Source organism: Orbilia oligospora (genome assembly GCF_000225545.1).
Source record: "Orbilia oligospora ATCC 24927 unplaced genomic scaffold scaffold00083, whole genome shotgun sequence".
NCBI classification, from domain to species: domain Eukaryota; kingdom Fungi; phylum Ascomycota; class Orbiliomycetes; order Orbiliales; family Orbiliaceae; genus Orbilia; species Orbilia oligospora.
The window spans coordinates 441,890-465,629 of NW_011645640.1; the positions used below are offsets into that span (position 1 = coordinate 441,890).

The 23,740-nt window shown below is 44.4% G+C and overlaps 8 protein-coding genes across 8 annotated transcripts; 2 read left to right on the top strand and 6 right to left on the bottom strand.

The window, feature by feature from the left end:
- Positions 1 to 19: 19 nt before the first annotated feature.
- On the bottom strand, positions 20 to 1,480 carry AOL_s00083g127 (uncharacterized protein; the record flags this gene model as incomplete). The annotated part of the gene is made up of 2 exons (XM_011125306.1): positions 20 to 634; positions 728 to 1,480. 2 exons carry the CDS (start codon positions 1,478 to 1,480, stop codon positions 20 to 22), a joined length of 1,368 nt encoding a protein of 455 aa, XP_011123608.1.
- Positions 1,481 to 4,642: 3,162 nt separating this feature from the next.
- Positions 4,643 to 5,169, bottom strand: AOL_s00083g128 (uncharacterized protein; the record flags this gene model as incomplete). Its single annotated transcript, XM_011125307.1, has 4 exons — positions 4,643 to 4,749; positions 4,809 to 4,822; positions 4,900 to 5,042; positions 5,143 to 5,169. 4 exons carry the CDS (start codon positions 5,167 to 5,169, stop codon positions 4,643 to 4,645), a joined length of 291 nt encoding a protein of 96 aa, XP_011123609.1.
- Positions 5,170 to 6,327: 1,158 nt separating this feature from the next.
- On the bottom strand, positions 6,328 to 7,488 carry AOL_s00083g129 (uncharacterized protein; the record flags this gene model as incomplete). Its single annotated transcript, XM_011125308.1, has 2 exons — positions 6,328 to 7,301; positions 7,413 to 7,488. 2 exons carry the CDS (start codon positions 7,486 to 7,488, stop codon positions 6,328 to 6,330), a joined length of 1,050 nt encoding a protein of 349 aa, XP_011123610.1.
- Positions 7,489 to 8,057: 569 nt separating this feature from the next.
- AOL_s00083g130 (uncharacterized protein) lies at positions 8,058 to 8,379 on the bottom strand (the record flags this gene model as incomplete). Its single annotated transcript, XM_011125309.1, has 2 exons — positions 8,058 to 8,113; positions 8,190 to 8,379. The coding sequence occupies 2 exons, from the start codon at positions 8,377 to 8,379 to the stop codon at positions 8,058 to 8,060; spliced, it is 246 nt and encodes an 81-aa protein (XP_011123611.1).
- Positions 8,380 to 9,298: 919 nt separating this feature from the next.
- Positions 9,299 to 10,674, bottom strand: AOL_s00083g131 (uncharacterized protein; the record flags this gene model as incomplete). Its single annotated transcript, XM_011125310.1, has 4 exons — positions 9,299 to 9,909; positions 10,000 to 10,171; positions 10,254 to 10,422; positions 10,508 to 10,674. The coding sequence occupies 4 exons, from the start codon at positions 10,672 to 10,674 to the stop codon at positions 9,299 to 9,301; spliced, it is 1,119 nt and encodes a 372-aa protein (XP_011123612.1).
- Positions 10,675 to 14,328: 3,654 nt separating this feature from the next.
- AOL_s00083g132 (uncharacterized protein) lies at positions 14,329 to 14,763 on the top strand (the record flags this gene model as incomplete). The annotated part of the gene is made up of 1 exon (XM_011125311.1): positions 14,329 to 14,763. The coding sequence occupies one exon, from the start codon at positions 14,329 to 14,331 to the stop codon at positions 14,761 to 14,763; it is 435 nt and encodes a 144-aa protein (XP_011123613.1).
- An 828-nt stretch (positions 14,764 to 15,591) lies between these two features.
- On the bottom strand, positions 15,592 to 16,107 carry AOL_s00083g133 (uncharacterized protein; the record flags this gene model as incomplete). Its single annotated transcript, XM_011125312.1, has 2 exons — positions 15,592 to 15,736; positions 15,956 to 16,107. The coding sequence occupies 2 exons, from the start codon at positions 16,105 to 16,107 to the stop codon at positions 15,592 to 15,594; spliced, it is 297 nt and encodes a 98-aa protein (XP_011123614.1).
- Positions 16,108 to 20,303: 4,196 nt separating this feature from the next.
- Positions 20,304 to 21,775, top strand: AOL_s00083g134 (uncharacterized protein; the record flags this gene model as incomplete). The annotated part of the gene is made up of 3 exons (XM_011125313.1): positions 20,304 to 20,874; positions 20,934 to 21,145; positions 21,203 to 21,775. 3 exons carry the CDS (start codon positions 20,304 to 20,306, stop codon positions 21,773 to 21,775), a joined length of 1,356 nt encoding a protein of 451 aa, XP_011123615.1.
- Positions 21,776 to 23,740: the final 1,965 nt, after the last annotated feature.

The following is a 23,740-nucleotide window of genomic DNA, read 5'->3' on the forward strand; positions in this document are numbered from 1 at the left end:
AGGCCTGAATCGATAATTTTTATTCTTCAGCTTTATCAGCATCTGCCTCTTCCTCGGATTCGCCCTCTTCCTCGCCCTCCACAGCCTCTTCACCTCCTTCGCCTTCTTCGCCTTCTTCACCTCCTTCTTCTCCATCATCGTCCTCTTCGACGGCATCTGGATCATCTTCTGATTCTGTTCCAACAGGACCATAGCCAGAAGTCTCCTCTGAGCCGTCATCTTGCTCGGCAGGCTTTCCTTGGATGTAAGCATTGTCATCGTCTGTAAGGTGCTCCTCGCCAGCGACATCCTCATCCTCTGGCGGGTCCGAATAGTCATTCTCCGGTGGTGGGCTAGGATCTCCTCCAACTTGCTGAACAGGAATGCACCCTCCGAATGGCCCATTCGGGGCTCCGTTGTTGCAACGTACCATGCAAACGTTATTTGCGCCGTTGTATGACCCTGAGCAGCCTAGGTTCGTTGGCATTTGCACGATTAACTTCCACTTTTTGAATTTGTATTTGCTGATCCCGTTCTTTCCAGGGACATTCTTGCCGATAATCTGCAGGCGTGTTTGATTGAATTGTGCTCCAGTTCCCATTTTATCGACAATGCAGTGGTAGGGGCCACCACCGTCGGCATTCACTTGATGAATCTATGGGATTAAATTCGTTGGTTAGTTTTAAAATTCATCGTGTGTTTGGCCTCTCTTCGCATTATAAAATATTGGAATTAGAAGTCTAGTTACCTTCAACTCGAGATAGCCACCCGAGCGAACCTTCGGAATCGAGTTTTTCTGAGCCATTTTATTGACCCAATTCTGGATATTGAGTGATCCGAGACCATAATATGGGCTCTTTGCACCACAGCACATCTTCCCCGCCTTAGCACCGCCATCGATGTCGTAGAGAGGCGATTGCTGAACCATAAAGGTTCGACCGCAACCGTTGACAAGTGGTGTACGGCATTTGGCGCAGTTAAAGTCATACACGGGGCATTTCTTGCAGTTTTTGATATATTTCAAGCACTTTCCCGTTTTCTTAGCTTTAACCTTGGCCTTAACTGTCTTCTTCTTCTTTGTAGTTGTCTTCTTCTTCACTGTCTTAGCTTTCTTTGCTGTTGCTTTCTTCTTTGCGGCAGGCTGTTTCTTTGCGGCTTGCTTCTTTTTTGCATTAGTCCTCCTGAGCAACCTCCGCGCACGGCCCTTTTTCCCGTACTTCTTCTTCCAGCACGAGCTCAAGCAGCTTCCACATTTAGGCTTGTATCTTTTGACACATTTTTTGCACCATCTATTTGGAATGGTCGGGAAAGAAAAGATAGCGGCATCTCTGAGACCAGAGTACTGATTGGCATCCTTGCGCGAAGTACCCTCAACCATGCCAATGGCATGTCCCTTTACGCTCTTATCAGCATCTCCAACGGCACCAATAACGATACTATGGGCAGATGAGAGCGTAGGGGCTATAGCCAGGATAGAACAGAGGAGCTTGCTGATCAACATTTCGATCTGGCAGTTCCAGATTTGACTCTGCACCAAGTCTTGTGGATGAAATCTAAAGAATGAAATGGTCCAAGGGACCGGGTAATTGGAGATGCTGAGGAAGAAAGAAAGAAAGAAAGAGAGACTAAAGTTCGCTATTGTTCAAAGGAATGGCACCGTTTTCTCAACGGGAAGATAGCCTTGTATGAAAGGGCTGGTGGATGGTAGTGAAGCTAACGATAATCTAGAAGATACGAGTTCATGTTTATATAGACGGAATGAAAGCAACCTCTGGACGTCAATTGCCCTCAATCTTATCATTTTAAAGACGTGAAGGCTCTTAGCGAAACACCTGTCAGGCTTCGCTTTTAGAGTTTGTCAATTTATTGTTCGAACTACCTATTCGAGTGTTGTCGGCTATAAATTTATTGAAGTTTTTAATAATATCGAACTGGCTGGAGAAGTCATTACCGAAAAGGAATACCGCCGTGGGGCGGAAGCTATCTGAGGCTACAACAGTACCCCACTTAACATGTAAAGTATATGCTCCCATTTCGACTACATACAGTTACATATGTGTGTGTGGGCCTATAGCTATGAAAGAACAGCCTGTACATGACAGCGACGACATAAGTATTCATACCTTCTCAAGTATTCTACTATACTTCAAATTTAAAACGAAATCTAGATCTATAGATCTAATGTAATAAGACTGATACAATCAAGTGTTGTATATTATATCGGTCCTATTCTTAGCAGTCACTGGATGTTAATCATCAACTTTCCATAGAGCTCATTTCAACCTAGCTTAACTCCGAAATTCTCACCCCAATATTCGAATAAGAATCATCACAAGAGAATGAACAATCTTTGCCCTGATACAATATAATATAATAAATTTAAATAATCAACTGGTGTTGGCCAATTGGGTTAACAGTTGGTGTCCTCGGCTAACGGGTGTGTAGGTAGTCGTATCGAATATTCCCTTTCGGACAGCCCCTAGGATCCTACTAAATATCATGCTTCGTAGATTCGGCGTCTGTGTAACACAATCAACTGAAATTATATGCAAATAATCACAGTTAAGCTTACACTGCACTGTGCATCAATGCCTGTCAACTTTCTGGAATTTGACAGAAATTAGTAGCAGCAGGCTGGAATCATCGGATCTATAACTTTGTAAAGACATGCGAAATCGGTTTTTCAGAAAGTGATATCCCGAGGAGAATGGTTTAATTTAGGTCCAGACTTCGCCAGCCTTGATTGCCGAAGGATCCAGCTTCATTATAAGACTGATAGAGGGAAACTTGGGCGACGAGCACCTGGGGTCGATAGTTCCTTTCACAAGGCCTTAAGGAAGGATTCAATATGCACCCCGAAACCATACTGCAAAATCCCAACTTGAGTGCTAGTGACCTGAGCCGACCTAAGATACCTTGTACGTTCGGTATCCTTTCCGACTCAGTGTCCCTAAGTTTGACCCTTTGGGCTCTTGCTATCGGTTGCACTATGCGTTCATATACATGAGCAGGCTTTCTAATAATTCTTTAATCTTTTATAATATTAGCTGTGATTATATTTTCGGCAAATCGGTGCTCATGTCGCACAATTTTGAGGTGTGGATATGCAATTCACCGAGAATTCAAGGATAATTCCATTTGTAGTTAACCTGGCCTCTAGACTCAATCATACCGATTGGCTTGTTGTAACTCGAATCCGAGTATGCGAGTAGCCGACTAAGACTGCACGCTGACAAATCGGACCTGGGCTAGCTACTTTGGTAATTACTAAACCTATGGAATACGTAATCTGGGTATCGCTTCCTGGCGTTCGCATGGAATATGTACTGGACTATAGCTATAGGACACGCATATGTGAAAAAACTGTCACTATGTCCAACAGGTGCTACCCCGGCCCTGCCTCAATATACGTGCAGCAACAATCGGCTTTGTGCCCAAAATATCATGTGCGAGGAGAGTCTCGGAGAAGCTTAGAAAAGATAAAGAAAAGGTTAAATTGCGGCTCCCTTAGCTTCTTTAAACCAATGTGACATAGAACAGTTACCCAAAGCGGATGAAGCCTGGCAAGCATATATGGTGTGCGTCATGTTGGCCGGCTAAACAATCCTAATTCAATTCCAACACCTTCCAATGCGCGGACAGGTGGTTGTCGACTGCAGCTGGGAACCAGCTCAGAGTGAAAGCTCGCTTTGTTAAACCTGGAAAACATGTATCGGCATTTGATCTAAACTGTCCTGTTCCGGTTTCTTTTCTTTGTTTCAAAAAGTCATTCTAAAAGGAAAATTAACAAAAGACAATTCAAGGTAAATTTAAAGTCGGGATCTAAAAGCTGACCACGACAAGTCGCCAAGGCTACCCTCGAGCGCTAACTAGCTATTGCAATTAAGTATATATTGAATCAATCTGAGTGATATGCCCCAACTTTCCAGTTCAGGATACGAAGAAGGCTGTAGACAGCTGCGAAGTTCTAGTAAGTTATTGTTAGCCCTTTTAATATAGTTAATTTTGCATTTGCAATAATCTGCATTTTCAACTTCGAACGCGGCGGCCTTAGCCTTAGGTCTTACGGTATCCTAGGAAAAAGGGAAAATCGTGAGTGATCTAAAACTGTTGCCAGTGCACCGGTGCTCAACCCTTAAATTTAATCAGATCTTGAATAAAACGCAAATATCGCGAGAAATATATATCATCAATGGCCATCCTTATGATGATATCGGTGCATCATGTCTATGGGGCCTTTTGAGGTTTTACAGATCCTTAAAGCTAATTATTGAAAGAAGCTCTCGCAACACTTTATTGCAGGTTCAAAGGTTCTAATTGTAATTATGCTGGACTAGACTGGCACCATATGCATAAGGCACTACTATTGTTCTCTTCTTTTATAATTATGCTTAGCCCTGTAAATATCTAGCTGCGCAAGGCGCGCTATGTATAGATATATACGATTGGTCTCGTTGGTTATACGATCGATCATAGTATACGTGTGTGGGGGACTTGTATTTTATACCGTTGTAGCACATCCGGGTTTGATTAATTAAGGATGCACACCCGATTCGATGGAATTACGGGTATGTAACGGTACAGGATAGTAATATTAATGTGCAATATCATCAAAAGATAGTAATTATTCCAATACAAAAACGTTTAAAGAAAACCCAACTCGCTAGTAACCCATAACGCCTTGCTGAACTATATCCGAGTATTCCAATGGCTCTCTAGTAAAAGAGGCAAGCCAGAAAGTTGAAGAAGAGCCGACGTCCCTTCCGCTCACTAACAACAGCAGCAATCGTCGACGCAATCGATGCAAGCATCACAAGCGCAACAAATACAGAGGGCAGCCAGACTATGTATCAATTCATATAGAGTTAGAACTAGCGACTTGATATGCCGAATTGAACAATGAATTGATCATGGGCTTACCATCCAGCAAGACAGCCACGATCACGGCCGCCACGGAGTCCAAGCTGGACTTTCGGTTCAGCTTCCCGTTGGGAATCTTGCTGAGTTCGAGATTGGGGTGTCATCTCCATTGCAGGAGCTGAGCTGTAGGTAGGTGCAGGAATCTGCGATAGGGTAAATGACTTCTAGTTAGTCGGAATATCCTAGCACGAACAAACTGTACAGCTAGTACCACCAGCTGCCAGTTCCGGGGTTTCAGCTCACACTAACTGGTTGCTCTTGGTTCGGCATTTTGATTGTGGGAATTGGTTTATCAGAAAGTAATCGATTTGTGCCTGTAGATCGAGTGATAACTAGATCGTTTGCGCCGCACAATAGGATTTTCGGGGTTTTGGTCGTAATTATAAGGCTAGATGATGGTTAGTTAGAGTTCCCGTCGGCGCGGTACGTCCTTATATACTTCTACTATCCTCTCTCAAAGCCAAAATCACTTATTCAAAGGAAATCGCAGTGTCACAGCCATACATGCATGAAAGTAATTCTGATTCGCACGAATATCGAATGTCACATTGTGGCTTTCCAACTTCCCTACTTCCCCTCCTGACTGGCCATTACGACGCACCACACTAGCTTTTTCGCACGAACAACCATACCATCTACATCATACTTATCTCTGTCTTAGACTTCGGGAGCTGTGGGCCCAGGAGTTCAGCTGACGTGTGCGTGTGTTACAGACAGCGCTCCCAACAAGTCATCCAGGGCTGGGATTGGAGCTGTGCCAAGGCTCGACAAAATGCTTAATTTTTTATACTAAACCCGGCTGGCTCGGAATATTCCGTAGCACCCGCCGGAAAGTACGGCAACTCAGTAAAAACTCGATTCCTCAATTTTAGAATGAGAGCAATCCGGTATTTTTATCGTCGGTACCTCTCGAAAATGAATTTCTAAATTCCAATGCTGCAAGATGAAATATCACAAATCTTTCAGTCCCCAGCACTTCACGAGATTGTGGGCTTAAAGCTCAAACTGTCGGCGGAACCCGGCAACGCATATATGCATATGCGGGGAGAATCGCACGAGGTTCAGCACTAGCTGAGGATTGGACCCTGTTGATGATGATGGTTGCATCGAGAAAGGACCGGGGTGGAAACTTGATTGCGTCGCCTTTCGCCTACTACTACGGTCTATTTCCGAAGGATTCCCGTGCTTTTAATAGCAGTATAGTACTAATGAAGAATGAATAAGGAACTCTTATGAAAACTCTAGCTGTTCTTCCTCCTCCGAACTTGGAACTTCTGCCTGCGGGGCGCTCTACAGCGCAGCTGATACTTTGGCTTTGGATCTATGGACAACCCATTCGCATAGTTTTATTTTAACAAAGGGAATCCGATCTAGGGTTTAACTCAATCGCTATTTTGAATTGCGCGCGTGTAGTACCATTTAGCACAATCAGTTCTCCTCCTGCTGCTCCTCAAGAGCATCAAACCAAACCTCGTGGCCACTTTCCATACTCTTAACGCTCGCACCACTCAACCTTTTCAAGGTTGGAAACGCCAATTTAACTCTTTTCCCCTTCCCATTTCCGGCGGTAGTTCCATCAATACCGATGTTGTGTACCCAAGGTGTGGCGCGTCTCCCCTTCACCGATTTGAGCGCTCTTCCACCTCCTGCTGCTGGTAAATCAGGCAAAGAGCTCGAGCGACGTCTACTATAGCCTTCTGGAGCGCCCTCGATACCTTCCTCTGGAGTCGGCGTTAAAAAGTCGGATTTCCAACCCACATGAGGGTGCTCATGTCGGTTATGACTGCTAATACCAGTACCCAATAAATTCTTAGCGCCATTTTTGGCAGAGGCCTGATATTCCTCCTCTTCAGTAAACGGATCGATACTACCAGTGCTTACACGGCGGGCTCGGTCATCCTCGAGGTTCGTTGCGAAATCGAACGGGTTTTCATTCTCAGGTATTATCAACACTGGTGTAGCGATCGCCGGCTGGAGAGAGGTCTGTGGGGCTACATAAGGTGCCGAAAGGGGTGTAATAAGCTTGGGGGTCTGGTCCAGGGCTGGCTGTAGCTGTGGCACTGAATATTGATCTTCTGGAACTGCTGGCGGAATGGACGGCGACCTCGAAGCTCCAGGCGGTAACGAGATTGAAGAAGCACGGCGTCGGGACGATGTTTCTTCAACAACTATTTCCGGCCTAATATTTTCGGACGACCGTGATCGATTATGAGCGCGAAGACTGGATGTCCGTGGCGGTATTGCAGGTTTTTTCAAAATACCACGAAGGGGGCGGTGGTCGGAATTGCCATCATAGGAGTTGACTTCAAATATCATCAATGGGAGATGGCAACTATCTAGGGCTGCGACACAGTTCCCCAAAGATTCGAATTCATCACAAGTACGAGGGCTTCCCAAGCTCACTATACATAATTTACATGTCAGTAGAGCAAATACGCATAATTATAATTCGTTAGAAATATAATTATAATCTGCATTTAAAAAGAATTAGAACGTCACCAAAAAAAACATACCGATGAGAGGCACTTCGTGTGTTTGCAGAAATATTCCATCCCGTAGCTTGCTGTATAACGAGGAACTCGAGCTCATAGCAAGGGGGGCAGGTTTTCAAGAGAACAGCGGCATGTATTTATAAGATTTATCTTTAACGAAGCTCGAAAGGAACCGTAAAATTAATTAGAAGTCGCCAAAACGAAAGAATACCTTTGGATGAATATGAAACGCTTGGTGTATTTTTCATAGATGACTTCAATCGACCCCTCCCTGTATTACATTAAGAAAGACATAAAATTCTTTTTCTATGGTTTAATTGATATACCGGCCATCTTTGTCACTCACACAAAATACCAAAAGGGTAGTATGTAGTACGTCGAGTCTCGATACACAAAAGGGATTATATTTTATCGCACGTTACACGAAAATAAGACAACACAACTGCGGTCAAAATACCACAAACTTCGGTCGGTCCGAGCATATGAGCTCCAGCTCGCGGCTCAGAGCCACACCCAAGATGAAAATTCAGAAGGAGAATTGTGCTATTAGCATCGCAAGGTGCCGGTATTGATATCGGGATATGTAACTATAGCCGAGATGCGCAAGCGTATTTCGAACAAAGACCGTTCTGTCCGTAATAACCCGGTTTCTGAATCAACCCCCCCCTACAGCCCAAATTTGTCTCCAATCTCAGCGGCCTGCTGGCTGCCCGGAACTTCCTCTATTTTCCAATAATATTTTTGTTAGCCACCACCGGAGAGTATTAGGGGTAGTAAGAGCTAGTGTCTTAATTTTACCTCGAAGGAAATCCTGCCCTTCTTGTAATCCTTGGGCCTTTAGACCCTGGACCTCAGCTTCGGCCTTCGCCTTAAGCATATATTTTGCGATTTCTCCGATAACAGGATCGAGAACTCCACTAGCATACGCAGCACCGACAGCAGCCACAAAAATAGCAAAGATAATGGAGTACAGAATCAATGGATTCATTTTTGACTGGGGCACAGTAGCGAATATTCGAATTTCGATTTTGAATGCTGCGCAATTGCACAAGGTCAAGGGGAGTGCAGTATCGAGGTTGTAAAATTGTAAAATATTATAGTACAGTCAGGAAACTCTTGATTTCTTAAGGTTAAGAGAAGTTTTTAAATCTCTGCCTGCTAGATACCAGCCACAGCGATGTCCTTCATGCTATTATATATGAGGGCCAATGTGGCCAACTTGTGTTGCTTAGCTATAGTACCGGTTTTCAACCCTTGAAGTTTTGACCGTAAATCGACGTCATGAAATCGATCTCAACAACGTCATTTAGACAGGTTGCCCATGCAAATTAACGTATGTTACTTGACTTGGCCTGACTTGGCTAACAAATAATATTTTTATGTTACTACGCCTCTCATATCCAGGTACCAGAATACATTCTCACTAAGTGTATATATTTATATATCAATTCGACAGAATTCTAGAAGGGCGCCAGCCCGTGGTATGAATTCTGAACCATAAAGAAAGTAACATTCTAACCAACAAGATGTATATATCGTACAACATAAGGATACATTTTTTTGAACAAAAACCAAGGTTAATTAAACATTTTTATTATGAGCCTGAACAATCCGCCCGAGTATTCTAAGACAAAAACGAAAAAAAATGATGGTCAAGGTTCTTTTGGTATCTTCAGCGAAACAGCAAATTGCTTTTAAGGATAATAAAAATAAAAATAAAGGGAAATGTATAAGCCCTGCCATTGGAGGTTGAACGGCGAGGTTCAGGAAGAATGGTAAACGCTCACAAAACAGGGTTTGAGAGCAGGTGTGCTTTGTGGGTGTTTCAAAGAGGGTAAACGGTGAGCCTTTTAACCGTTTTGGTGTATTCTGTATAATCCGAGTTGAGAAATTTTATTCAGCCATTATTAGTTGTTCCATTCTCTAGTCATAGTATCCGAGTATCGAAAAACGGATCTCCGAGGAGTATTTCCCGAGTCCATGTAGTGCGTGTTTGTCGGAAACGTACTTTCAAAGTTGTTCTGCTGTTGGTGCGATAACGGTGCTGCACAGACATTAGGATCTAGCTGCTGGTCTGCCAACATCTCTGTGGTTGACCGGTCGGCGTCCCAGTTGATGTTCATAGATTCGCAATATGGAAATGGTGGAGCTGACAGAGGCCAGGTGTTATATCCTGTGTCTAAATATGGCGTAAGGTCGTTTCGAAAGTTGGCGGTATTCAAACTTGGATACTCCTGTGCATACTGCCTCTGCAATGTATCGTTTTTCCGGTCCCTCAGATGTAGCGATTCCATCGATGTTTCGAAGCTTTGGTCCAGGGGCGAGGTGCTGTGTCCAACATATTGAGACGGGTTGTACTCAGTAGAGCTATTGAACAACAGCTGGGAATCGTGGAGGCCGGTCGACTTGTATTCATCCAGTTCGTGTCGCGGGGCACGTCTAGTATCGAGCAATTCATTTTGGCCCCGAACAGAAAGCAAAGGATTATAACTGTTTCCCTGTGTACTGGAATAAATTTCTGCGGAATACCATTAAACAATCCGATCAAATACAAGCTTTGGATGAACTGTACGTCCATTAACATAATTAATTAAATTTATTAACTCACCATCCTGCTTCAGCGCACCAGAAGGCCTGTCATCATAGCCCTGCAATGCTGCGTAAGATGACAGACCATTATCATTTGATGCAGGGGGGCTACTCGAGAACTGGCAGAAACCATGAGTAGCAAAGTTAGGGCCGCTGGCACCGTCGTCCTGAGGCATCCTGACTTTTTGCCTCTGGTGGTTACACATCGACAGAGTTAAGAAGAAGAAATATATATTTAAAGTACTTATCGAAACTTGGACGCCTTGTACATACAGTTGGACCTGGTTGCGGCTCACAGGAAGCCTTCTGCTTCATCCGCCCCTTCTTTGCCTCTACCGGAGGAAACTTCAGAACGCTCTGGTTTTGGGATTGTCGAGGATATGCCTGAGAGTAGTTTTTTCGGAACTTCCATCGCCTACAGCGATATTCTAGTTGATGTTTCCTGCAAAATTTATCGTTAGTATAGTAGTCCTTACTTGTCAAGTTGAAATCGTGACGCGCTTCATGAGCACTCGAGCAAAACTCACGTAACTTCTACACCTAGATTATCTTTCAGTAGAACTTTCAAGTCTTCTAGTGTTTTGTCGTTTTCTATGTAATGCTTTTGAATAAATTCCCGGTGATCCTCCCAGTCAGACTTCGATAACACTGCCCTTGAGTACCGAGAGTTGAACACGGCAGCACCGCTTGACATGCTAGCGCTATGGCTGCGGAAGCCAATAGGATATTATGTTATTAATATATTGAGTTTTAATTTAAGAGGGACTTTTATGAACTTAATAAAAGTATACTAGTAAAGAGCTCTTCAAAATGGGATAATTTCTGAAATAAGGTTGTGGGAACACCCGAAAACCAGGGTATTGGGATACCTGGATGGGAGAATGCTTGTGATAGTGACAGCGGTGTTTGTACACAGCAAAAATCTTGGTGAAGAGGGAGGGTTTTAAAGGGTCGGGCTATCTAACAAGGTTAGGCACGGTATGTACTTACAAAAGTGGTTTGCGCTTAGTAGGAGCTGTGCCCTGATTCGTTCGTGCCGACTAGTTGCATCTGCGAACCACGAAAGGAACTTCGTGTACGTATTCGTGGCATACCTAGCCCAAGGCAGTATCCTATACGTAGACTAGATGTTCGTGTATTTTTTTTCAGCAGCAGCAAGAAGTTGAACGCATCACATCATGCATGCAGGGTATGAACTAGCTTCCTAAGTATCCGCAAAATCTTATTTTAACAACTTACTGCTGTCAATATTATGCTACGCTGCAAGGCCCGCCAATCTGCCGCTGTCAATACGCTTGGAATTAAAGCAATCTAGCTGAACTTGAGTTGGAAAACATACACGTTTGACCCGAAGATAATCACAAGGACAATGCAAAAAAAATCATCTAGGTTTGATTATATACATCGTGCCCTTCAACTTATTAACCTCACGCGGACAAATTGAATTAATATAGGTCCACTTCGTTTCCTCTCTCAAGCCTCTGGGGCGCTATAGCACTCCTATAATATAACTAGCCAAGTCAGCGTTTACATCAAAATTTTCGATAGCATTCATGCATGCAGCTAACACCCGGAAAATTATTGAATCATTGGTATATTTGCATTAGAAGTAGCAGCCTTGGGTCAGAGACAAATAGCCGTATGCAGGGACGCCGCCGATGTATCGTGGGAAAGTTTAATATAACTGACGTGGCGGTTGATTATGTGTGGGACGACTATGAGGCGCTAGGCAGGACCTATAGATAAAATCATTTGAAACAGGCCGAATATTTGTGCGACTAGGGACTGACGGTCGCCCAGATATTGGTAGCCTCAGTATTATACTAAAGATCTTGGATGTGGCTCGTGCTTGTATTGTCATGAGAGGCATTGAACTTCATGTACTACTAGTTAGCGAGAATAAAAATAACAATACAGATGCCTGTAGTAACAAATAATTCAAAGTTTTGAGGATAGTATAGCAAAATTAGGTGCTTAATAGTACAGGCTAGAGTATAGCTTGATTGGTATCACATATATAAAATCTATAAATCAGATCCTAGGAGCAGCGCGCATCCTGATGTGTACTTTATGCCCAATGACGATTAAAAGGTTGCAGAACTTCAACTTCACCGCTACAGCTATGTGCTGGAGAGTGCCGTTGAGCCAAATCCTGCCTACGTGTCTGCCTCCCGCCGTTCGTCTTAGCAGTTAAAGGATTTACAACCATCAGAATCGTGTATCATATTTTAGAGCGCGCAGAATGCAGGCCGGATACGCCGCTAGCCACTCATATATACGTAGGGTTCGAAAATCTTTTCACTTAGGATTACGTCTGTCTGTTGAGAGATCTGGTTTCATCTCAGCTGCGACCTCGTTCGCAAATTTGTAAGTTTGTAATTATAGATTAGGTTATTGATTGACTCAACAAAATTGTTCATTGCATGGTATTACGTCCAGTGGTCAGCAGGGAGCGCTCTGACGCGATCGTTAGGCCAATAGTTCGCATTTATATTCTAGCAAAGATGATTGTCTCGCACATAAACCTGTTCCACAGCTTAGCAAAGCGGCAATATTGACAGTTCAGAGCTAAGCTCAGAGTTAACGCCGCGCTATTGGAGGCCTTGATGATCGCAGATTATCTAAAATAACTTAGGTTTCCATGATGGCAACAGAGCCAAGTTGTATTTCCTTAAGTGATCAGATACATCGCATTGATGCAGGGTAAGGAATTGCTACCCTGCCAACAATAAATCAGCAGAATTTATCCATTATTAGGCTGCGAACACCATGGGAAAAAAAAGAAACAAGTTTTCCTAAAAGAGATTCTACGGACGGCGTAGATTTCGAGCTTTATCGAAAAGAGAAAGCCCAAGTTTTCGGCTAACACCTCTGTTACTCGGATCCACATTCTGATTCAAGAACGGTCACCCGGATTCGACATTTGCACCAAACTAAATACTTAAGTAGACGATTCTTTGTTTTTTAAAGGTCTCTTATCTCGATCGTTTTGCCTATGTAGATCCATTATTTTTGTCTGACCATGAAACAGACATCCCGCCTTATATATAGGTCTAGAAGCAACACTTTTAAAAAGCCGAAACCCTCGGAAGTTCGTTGGATTGTGGATTTCTGGACCTAAGTCTAGACTGATCTTTAGTTGTTGCGAAATATCGTTACTGGCAGTGAGAAAATATTTTTTTTGGACCTCTTTTTGTTTTTTTGAAGAAAAGGGTCTCTATCATAATTTTCGCCCTGTTCTCTAATTGACCAAGTGGGTCCATCCCATATACTCTCCTTCCGGACGGGGTCTAGAAGAACGATAAATATGTATTAACATATCTGTTCAACAGTAATACGGACTTGATCAAGTTAATCGGATTCTAAAGAATAGTTAACGTCGAGCTATAGAATATGATTACCTAACGATCAGGAAGCTGGATTAAATACCTAAGTATATATTAAATCCACTTAATGCGGGGTTTTGATATCAAAGTGTTCTAACTGGGATCAAGCCTCTGCAAGATGCATTGATATCGATATCGGAAGCATAAATTTACGGGACGCCGGTCAGCTATGCAGACATGTGAATGTATCCGGAAAATATCGTGTGCTGCATTTGCCTTTTTAAGTTCTGTAGGTTTCGAGCGATGTACATGTACACCCAGACCTTCGAACATTTTATGTAATCGGAAAAAACGAATTCGAATGGAATTTTTTTAACAAAAAAAATAAATAAAAAACCTTTCGAGACCGAAGCTCCAATAATACACCGTGCCCTAGTCTGCGGGTCCGTATCCGCATATCTGACCCGACCACGGTGCAGGGCGAGGCGCAGGCCCCACAGCAAAGATACCTATGTTACACAAGCCCGAACCCGCGCAGAGCAACACAGCGCGCAGAGTTATCCCGCTTATCTGATCCTAAACCAAGGCTAATCTGATCCGATCTTTGTGATCTCAAAGGGACCGCCGTTGATCACTCTGTTAAAAACGTCGACAGGTTGCCAGATATGATACTTCGGAAAGACAATAATTTCTACAAAATGATTATTCTAATAAATAGAGGGGTACTCTGTCCCTCTACGGAACGCCACCGTGCTAACCACTTACACTCTTCTATCACACTTCACATCACAAAACCCATCACATGCGCTTCCGCCTTCCCGATTCACAACAAGCTGCCTAACAAAGTGCAAACAATAGTATACATTGATACTTAAGGCTTGTGATTGCACTCTATTCTTTCTAGAAAGGTGAAAAAAAGAAAAAGGATAAACCAAACCTTACAGGGGTGGGTCGAGATCGTATTTATTTCAAACATTTAAATATTCCGGTTTCCGCCCTTTTCTTAAAGGTTTTAAGACAACATGTCGATGGAGCGGTTGGTGCCACCGACGCCAGAGATGATACAAGCTCATCCGGGGCAAGTTTGGTGGGGCGGTGTATTCATAGATCCTAGGAGGTACTCGAACTCATCTGGATCCGACAACTCTATTCCTTACATATGCCCCCGATCTGAATATGGATATAAACCAGACATTCGACTTCCAAGGTACGGCTCTATCGAATTTCCTCCGCCAGTTGGACCTCCTCCTCCTCCTCCCCCTCCAAAACCTGAATTTGGATACAAGACGTTCAACGAATATGTTCAAGGACGAGGACATAACTGGAAACCTTATGTCCCATATAACGGATCCGCCAGAACAGTACAGTTCCCGACGATGCAAAGCATGGGACATGCGAAACCACAGAGAAGGAGTCTTTGGCGCAGTTTGTTTGGCTGTTTCTGTGGCCGCTATTGAAGAAGGAGAGGGAATATCTACAAGCATTAAAACTCAAAGTCTTTTGGATATCCGGGATCTATAACCGTCATAGATCTATGCCACCATTTGGGTATATTTTTCTATGTCTCTTTCGACGAAAACCAAATATTTCGAAAAGGGGCAAGCAAAGGGGTCGACACTCACCCCTAAAAAACCACAACATGGCAAAATCTCGGATCATGCACTAGCCACAGCTCATAAGGGAATTCCACACCACTCACCGCCCAACTCGCGAGAGATATCTCAAATACCCATGCAAGAAGCGTTCTTACCCAGTTTTTTCTCTTCCCCCATATCAAATCCTCGACAACTGTTGCAGCTCCATTCATAACGAAGAACCCGACAACTTTCGTCCAGCCTTCTGCAACATTTCTCATTACCGACCATCCGATGTATGCATGAAAGATACCCATCAGCGTGAATGCAGCAATCACACCACAGCCTCTTGCTAAAGGCTTTGGTATGCCGATACTTTTAAGTATCGTTTGCACGGGAGAGTAAGCCATACTTTGGCATGGTGATTGGAATGCAACATGCCAGACGTTGCCATTCCAGAAATCCACAAGCGAGTCGGCTTTGTATAGTGGGGCGAAGAAAGGCGCTGTATTTGATAGTCGAAACGGCAGGTGTGCTGATGTCCAAAGAATATAGATCTGTAAGAGTAACTTTATTGCCTTCACAGGCGCCCAAGATTGAGGAAGGGGTCCATATGCAATTATAATATAAAATATCGTATGATAAAGAAGCTGCGTCGGTTCGTGGAAGGGAGCCGGCAACTTAAGACGAATCGGGTTTGGTACAAAATCCTCATATCGCAGTTCCAGGGTCATCCAGAAGGCCTGTTGATAGAGTGGCGGAGGCTTGGCCTCCGTGTTGGGCAATCTCCATACCAACGATGTGCCTTGGAAGTGACGGAACAACATGTCGAGGCATTTCATGATGCAACAGAAAACTAAGAGAAAAATATAATTAAATCGTTAGCATGAAATCAATCGTTCACTACCACAAATTTAAATTCAATAGGGATCTTCCTCCGTATAAATTCAAAGTAAATCGGGTATTTCACATACGAGCACAATTTCTTAACGATAAGAAAGGCCTGCAGTCCACCGTTGCATAAAAGTGCGAGAATATGACTGCAACTATCGTCAAAAGGCTCCAAAATATGTACTGAGCCCCATTCCGGGCAAGAGAGTAGTAGTTCGCGAGATAGAGTAGGAAGTAGCTTGTGAGAATGCACAGAAGAGCCCACGGAACATCTCGGAAGGCTACTTCGATCGGGTCTTCATTGCCCGGCTCAGATGTTGTTCCTGCGACTGTCATTTTGATCGTGTATGATGGTCAGCCGGATAAGACGTGAGAACTTTAGGTCAGCACTTTCGGGCAACGGTCGCTGGATGATGATGAGAGGTTTTGGATTCGATTATCTCAGTCGGAAGATCCGGACCCGATTTGAACAAGCCATCGTGTATTAACCAGTGGGCGAGGTTGCGAATCAAGTCAGGTCAGAAGCCTGTGAGAATTACTCGACAAAGCATCCACCGTGGTCAAGTAAGGGTCCTGTCCTGTCCAAGGATGCAGAAGGTCAAATGCATTCCGACTCTGGCCGCAACAGTGAAAGAGCCATCGACAACACAACGCAGAAAATACCACAATTGAAGCGATCCTGAAGGCTCCGACATGAGTCTTCCTGGTTGACGCGTCCCCCAAGGCTGTTCCGTCTACGAGAATGTATTTTACAAAAAAAAAAAAAAAAAAAAAAAAAAAGGAACAAGAGAAGATAGAAGAGTGACTCCTCTATCCTTGTCTCTTTTGAATATCCGATCTTGAGATCGGGACAACATTGACCCTAAGTTTGAGGCGGACTTCGACTCTGTTTTGTTTTTTGGGGTGATCCTGCGACTCCGTAAGTACTATGCATATATGAATACGCGGACCAGCAGTAACCTATTGCCAGTAACTTTTTTAGGCTGGGGAAATGCATGAGTGACTAGTTCAAGACCGACCCACTATTGTTACGAAATTCCCATCGAGGCCCCGAGTTGATTATCGATAGCCACAACCGGCATGAGATAGTCCCGGGCGGATGATGCCTTGGACGTCAATTGATATCAAATACAGCTGACTTAGCTTCGGGATAGAAACCGTTCCAAATGCAAGCGCGATGCTACATATGTTGCTTCGCATCTAAAATCGCGGACACAGCTACGCCTTAGGCCTACTACCTTTCTCTTCTCAAAACTTCTAGCTATGCATCTGTTTTCCGGGTACCTAGTTCAGGCGCCATGCGCATCGACCAAAATCACCTATTTAGTTGAGTAACTGTAGCGAACTATCTGGCTTTCTGGCAAGGACTATAATCCCCGCTACGGATCGACTATTCGAATATAAGTGAGTCCTAGAACTTCTGGTAGCCTGGCGTTTTGGAATTCTCGAGATTTCCAAGGCTTTGTCTAGAAAGCCTTGGCTAAATCTGAATTAATCCCCTTGCTTTATCATAATGATGCTACATATGCTTAAGTGTATATCTAGATCCTTATAAGCTATGATGTCGCTGCGGTGTACACCTGATACTTCTGAAACCGCATTTACATTTGATATTACAAGGGCTAGGAATCCAAGTAAGATCCCGATATTTCATCAGGAAGACTCTCCAGGTTACCAAATAATAGCACCGATTGTAACTACAAAATCAAGGCAACCATAGAGCCTTATATTATTCAGGGGCAAGTTTTTCATCGGCGAGATATGCGATTTTCATGTGTCTGCCTCTTCACTCGTAGCACGTATGGGACGTCGCATTACGGGGGGTAGCATCATGCATTGCCTATTTTCGAATTTTTTCGCTGATTGTAATTGGTAGTCGATGAGTTCCGAATCCTAGTTAGCTTTGCGACCCAAACAGTGTTCAGCGAACCTTCCGTGATCATGATGCTACACGCTGTTGTTAAAATGTTATAATTCTTGTTCGATTTCAATTGCAACGCGTCACAATGCAATGCCGTATTTGGATATCCATCTGACCACCAACAAACCTAAGTATACTAGCTAGTAGGGTCCACAAAGCTTTAAAGTTGTGTGATATGATTGATTCTGCGGCATTTTAATCAAAGTTTTTCGGGTTCCAATTTTACTAAGTACTCTCCGTATTATGATTCCTTGTTCGTTCGAACGAACTAATATCCAAAGATTCGTATGAAACTAACCCAAGAGGTAGTGTGGAGTAGGCGGTTAGGCTAGAGCCTTTTTGATGCAGGTTGGAAATTCGAAACTAAAGTAAGGTATTTGTCACCACCAAATCCTGGGACCCGCCAACCTAACTATTCGAGCCGCACATGCGATTAATATTGGACCGATTGTGCTCTCGACCCAGGGAACTTCCAGCCCCTGGATGCAAGCTGCAGCCACCAAACTTGGCTTGCTCCCGAAAAAAACCTCTGCATTGCATCTCACCCCTACCATTAACGACTCTTCACTCCCCATGCGACTTCATCCGGCCGAAAGTGTTGCGGGCCTTGGCATTTTCCTAATTCGTTTGTGCTACTTCAGGTAAGGCTGACTCAACACCCAGCCCAATCCTCCACATCCACCCCCAACGGCTGTAAGGCTCTCCACGACATCTGATATCTCCAATTTGCATTCAGCTACGGTGCGCTATAGCCGAGTCGGTAGTCACTCGCTGGATCAGAAGATCCCATTTCTGACAGCTCGGACATTCGAATTGGCTAAATCATTCCAGTCCCGGGTTTCCGGGTCCACTGTTTTTGATATCGCCTTACCTAACATTTCGAAGATTTCGCACATATGTATATGCACATTTCGCAAGGGACATCCGATGTGCTGTGAAATGCAATAGTCCACATGTTGGCTTACCAAGAATTGCGGCGTGAAGTTTAATTGGTTTCCCTCGATTTACTCTGATTAATTTAGAGACGCGAGCGAGCAGCATCACAGAACAGCCTCAATGAGCTATCTCGGTTCCAGTTTAGGTTGGCAATGGCGAGTTTCTTCTTTCTCTTAGCCTTTCGCCTACTCTTTCTTTCGTTTATCTCTTGATTCACAGCATCCATTTTAGGGGGGAAAACAGAGTTACCTTGCATACCGACAAGATACAGATCGAGGTTACTGAATAAGGTCACACCTGTCCTAGTCCTGGTTGTATTTGTCAACATTTAAAGTACGGATCCTTCACAGCGAAGAGCCGCATACTTGCGACTTGTTTGAGACACGCATGGCTCTTAGATTCTTTACATAACTTTCCGATTGCATCTGGTGATAGCAGCCCCTGCCTTCAATCGTCGCAGTCACTATCGAAATTCCCTATTCTAGCCTACGGCGGGTGGCAGAGCTGCCCTCGAGAAACGGCGCGCGGCAGGGCACAGACCAATCCCAATGTTGATGCTTCATTAGAGCCCCCTGCACTAGCTTGAGATTCCACGAAACTCACTGTCACCAAGAAAATTGGAATTGCTTAGTTCGTCAACTAGAGCCTAAAGATACGTTCCACATCCGATTTTTCTTTTTAAACTAATTATCTACAATCGCTCTCCTATGTTGTAGCGATACACACTCGACGAAATTTGCTTTTTCTTGTTTTTTTCTAGCAGAATTGCGCCTCATTATGAGGCATGAGGCAAGTGTCATGACGCACAATTTTGCAAGGCTCAAACCCCTCCACGTACCACGATGAGCAGACACAAAGGCGATGTTCCATCTAAATCCAAAAATCGCGGCAAGCGCTTCGTGTGCGATCCATGTCACGTCGGTGGCACCGCACATCATTACCCAAAACTTTTCTGCGTAATGCTAGTCCCCATCGGATGTAGGATCGGAAAGCCACCAGGGTCCACGGTGGAGACTAATCCAACTCTCCGGGGACATTTAGCTATAGCTTGGCTATGTGTCGAGTTCACTTGACGAGCTTTAGCTTTCTGCCGCACCTTGAAGCTAGCCGGGGCGATTTTGGGGGCCCAAAACATCGTTTGTCCTGGGCCACCTCTATTCTGCCTGCATATTGAACAATGGATTCGTTTCATTGATGACTATATTAGATGTCGGGTCTGACGAATCAACCCTGTTATCCGTGATTCGATCCCCAGTAGTCATAATCCAGCGAATATCCTTCTATTCCATCAACTATCCTTGGCTCTTTGGCTTTGTAATTAAGAATCGACGATATAATTGATACGATCTCACTGGCCTGAAACAACTGTTATTGGAACAACATCACAACGCAATTGAAGAAGCCACTCTCCAGAACATATATAACTCTAACGTTATAAATTATCCGCATCGACCTTTGATATCGAATATTTTCTTATACACACCAATTCAAAGGTCATACGAAAATAGCGTGGAGTTTGAAGTTTCATCAGAAACTACTTGGGTTTTCTTTTATTACTTTTTGAAGTCGCCTTTCAAAGTTGTCTAGCCCTTAATTAATCCCCGCTTCGTCGATCCCCCAAACCCCAAACCGGTTCGCCAACTCAACCCTTTACATATACCACCCAACAATCACAATGTCGAGCAGCAACGTTAGTCCTGGAGAACTAGTTGCGGGATTCCGCAAATATGGTCCGGCCTTGTCAGGACTTTACAACTGTGTGGCCCGGATCATGATTCTCACAGCACAAGGGTATGAGAAGACACCTATGGTCCCGAGGGAATTGCGTTACGTCTGCGAAGCAATGCAAAGAAAACGGGCATCTTTGATCGCTGAGGGTTCCGTGAGCTCCAACAGCTATCTTCCATCTTATACCCATAGCCAGACAAACTGGGTGCAATCTATTTGGGAACTTTTGTGCTCGGATATGATTCCGGAATATGTTATCATCGATGCTCATTTGCTCTTTTGGGTTCTTTTCAATCGCATTGAACCCCTGAGTCGACCAGATATGTCGATGCTTGAGCATGAGCTTCTACAGTGGACAAGATATGCCGAGAAGTGGAACCATCAAAGTGTTCTTGCCCTCCTCGCAAGACTTTGGCCAGAGTCAACGGCCGTTATGAGTTCGCCACCTTCCAACCAGATAGGTCGGGAGAGTCTTCAGCAAGGTCTCTTCTTAGACCTATTCAAGATGCTCATGAAAAGTACGCATTTACCTTGACCGTTTATAGAAATCTTGAAACTAACAGCCGACTTAAATTAGGGAATCTGAATTTCTTGGAAGCCTATGCGGTTTCTGACAATAGACGGTCCTCGAGCTACCAACAAATCTCGCGGCCGACAAGTTCTGCCAGCCTCGAAGCACAAATGTGGGGATCATCGATGGGAGCTACTTCAAGCGACTTTGCAGGCTATGATACAGCAATGCTCTCATCTGATATGGATCGGCTTATGAATTCGCAATATGGGGATTCCGTAAGTATATACTATTTTCCTGTAAACAAAAACTCTAGCTAATGAAAATGTTTAAAGGCATCCGCCGGACTAGACTTCACAGTCTCTCCACCTCCACAAGATTCTTATTTCCCAGAACACTACTTCCCATCTGAGAGTCTCCAGCGGGGAACTCTCTCATCGGTTTCCCCACCGATCTATGGTCAACTTACCCCAACCTTCTTTGACGCGCAGTCGGGTGCCTACGATGACATCTACGCCCACACTTCAAGCCCACTCCACCTCGCCCCAGTTACCGGCGATGAACGGCCACAATCAGCACTTCTACGACGACGAAGTGACCGCTCGCCCGGCCGTCGACCTCGGAGACTTAGTCGGTCGGACGAAGAGGAGGGTCACGTTCATGGTTGGAATGCAGAGAGTAAGGCTTGTGTCATCGAGCTTCCGGGAGGAGGTATTTGCAACACGAGAGTACAAACCTACAATAATTTCCTACGACATTGCAGATTCCAGCACGAAGGGAAAGAGCCAAGAGAGGAGTGCACCCTTTGCGGCCAGAGTTTCGGAAGACCAGACGCGTTGCGTAATCATAAGGAAAAGAGCAAGAAACATAAGAAACTTGAACGACTTCACGCTAGCGCCAGTCGTTAGAATTGGTTTAGAAACTCAGGGCGTCAAGTTTAGTTGGGCACAGCAGGAATTGTAATTGTTTTGTTTTAGTGGCACATTAAACTGCCAGGTTCATGAAGAAACGGATGAAGGGTGTAATTTCCTGGGATTTTCAACAGTATTTTGGCATGAGTTGGTCATTAATCCCTTTATTTTGGCTTTTTTTGTTTTAAGCGCAACATTTTGAGCAACATTTTCAGCGTTTTGTCACTTTTTTGCAGTACAACAATGGCGTTTGAGTGGTTTTGGCATTAGAAAGGAAACTGGCGATGCAGGATATATGCTATGAGTATACGGGAAAATGGAAGAATAAATTTGTTTTATTACATATTCTTATATTTGTTTATTGTTTGGAAATTTGGTCAGTCTTAGCAAAGGGCTTTAGCAAAGTAATTTAGCAAATTAATTTATCTAGCGATTAACTTGAAAAGAGGCCGAGTTTCTCGGATAATCATCCGTAATCTGCCACGAGATACGTTTTCGAGATTTCACCCCGTTCGAAATAGAACAGTTGTCACAAACAAGAATCCCCATTTTCAGAACCATACCCCGAGGCACTCCGAAACTTGAGGCCCCACTCTAGATCCGGAACTATTGGCCATTCTTCCAGCCAGCTGTCCGCAAGGGCACAGACCTACCGCCCCAACCTCAACGGCCAAGAGAGCCTCAATTGAATAGAGAGAGAAAAACCTGTTTTCTTCAACTGAGGGGCTCCGTCAATCTCCTACCAAATCTGTCGATGCCCCCAGGCAGGTCGCGAAGAAATAGCGGGAGCGATAAGGATCGTGAGACTTCAAACCCGACCTATCAGAATTGCAGCCTATAGCAAAGCTACAGGGTTTATTGCACACCCTGGCAGGCAGAATCCTCACGAATCAGTGGCCAGATGCTCGGGGTCCTTTGTCAGTCTAAATCGGTAGACCTTCATCATATGCAGACGTCAGAAGGCACGCCTAGACTGGGGATGCCGTCCCCGTCAAGGAAGATCTGCAGCCGCATTCGCCCTATTAGTCATTTTGAAACCTTTCGCTTGTACAGAACGCGTTGGAAATTCAAAGCGAGGTACATACATGTAAATCCCGTCGAGTGCGTCGACACTCCCGCCGTAGGGCTTGTGGAGCCTCTTAGCCAACCTTAAGTCTATGTCATGAATCAGAGTTCTGTCGTCTTGAAGAATTAGCTAACTCCGACAACTGCGAGGCTAACACATGATTCGCCTTACGCATATTTAGGTTTCTGGGCATGCCCCATTTTTTTTGCCTTCAACCCCTTAGTGCGATGCGCTAACCTCGAAAATACCTTTATAATCCTTTGCTTCTGATCCCGCGAAAAATGTGGCTTGCGCAATGTGTTGTTTTTGTTGTGGGTGATGTTGGTTCCGCGGTACGAGACTATACCCGATTGGGCGAATGTCACTAAATTGGGAACCTGCCGCAGCTCCCGCTATGCGGCCGAATCTTCGAGGTGATGTCGGTGAACCCTGCAAGGCGTGAGCCCCTCGAGCCCTCTAGAAGCCCTTCGAGCTTCGAAGGGATTCCGTCGATACCATCACTCGGATCTTATTGGGCGCCACAAGTTATCTCGAATTCGCATCATGACTGAAGTCAGCAAGCGGTCACTGCGCTGAACTAATAATTTCGAGGATATCCCGATATGATCAAATCTCCATGATATGATGTAAAATTTTTCATAATAGGACAAAACCGACGAACCAGATAACCAGGTTCGAACCGAGGGACATAAATGCGCAATGCCGCATCTGCAGGCCTAAGCTTACTGACAGGGTTGTACATATGGGCGTTACAGATCGAACTCCACCGTTTCTTTTTCCATTCGAGTTTCAGTCAGAGTACATGTACCATTGGATCTTGGGAAAGATTCCCTCGCTTGCAGAATCCCTTCCCTGTCGGAGATTTAGAGCCTCTTTCCCGTGTTTCCCATCGTATT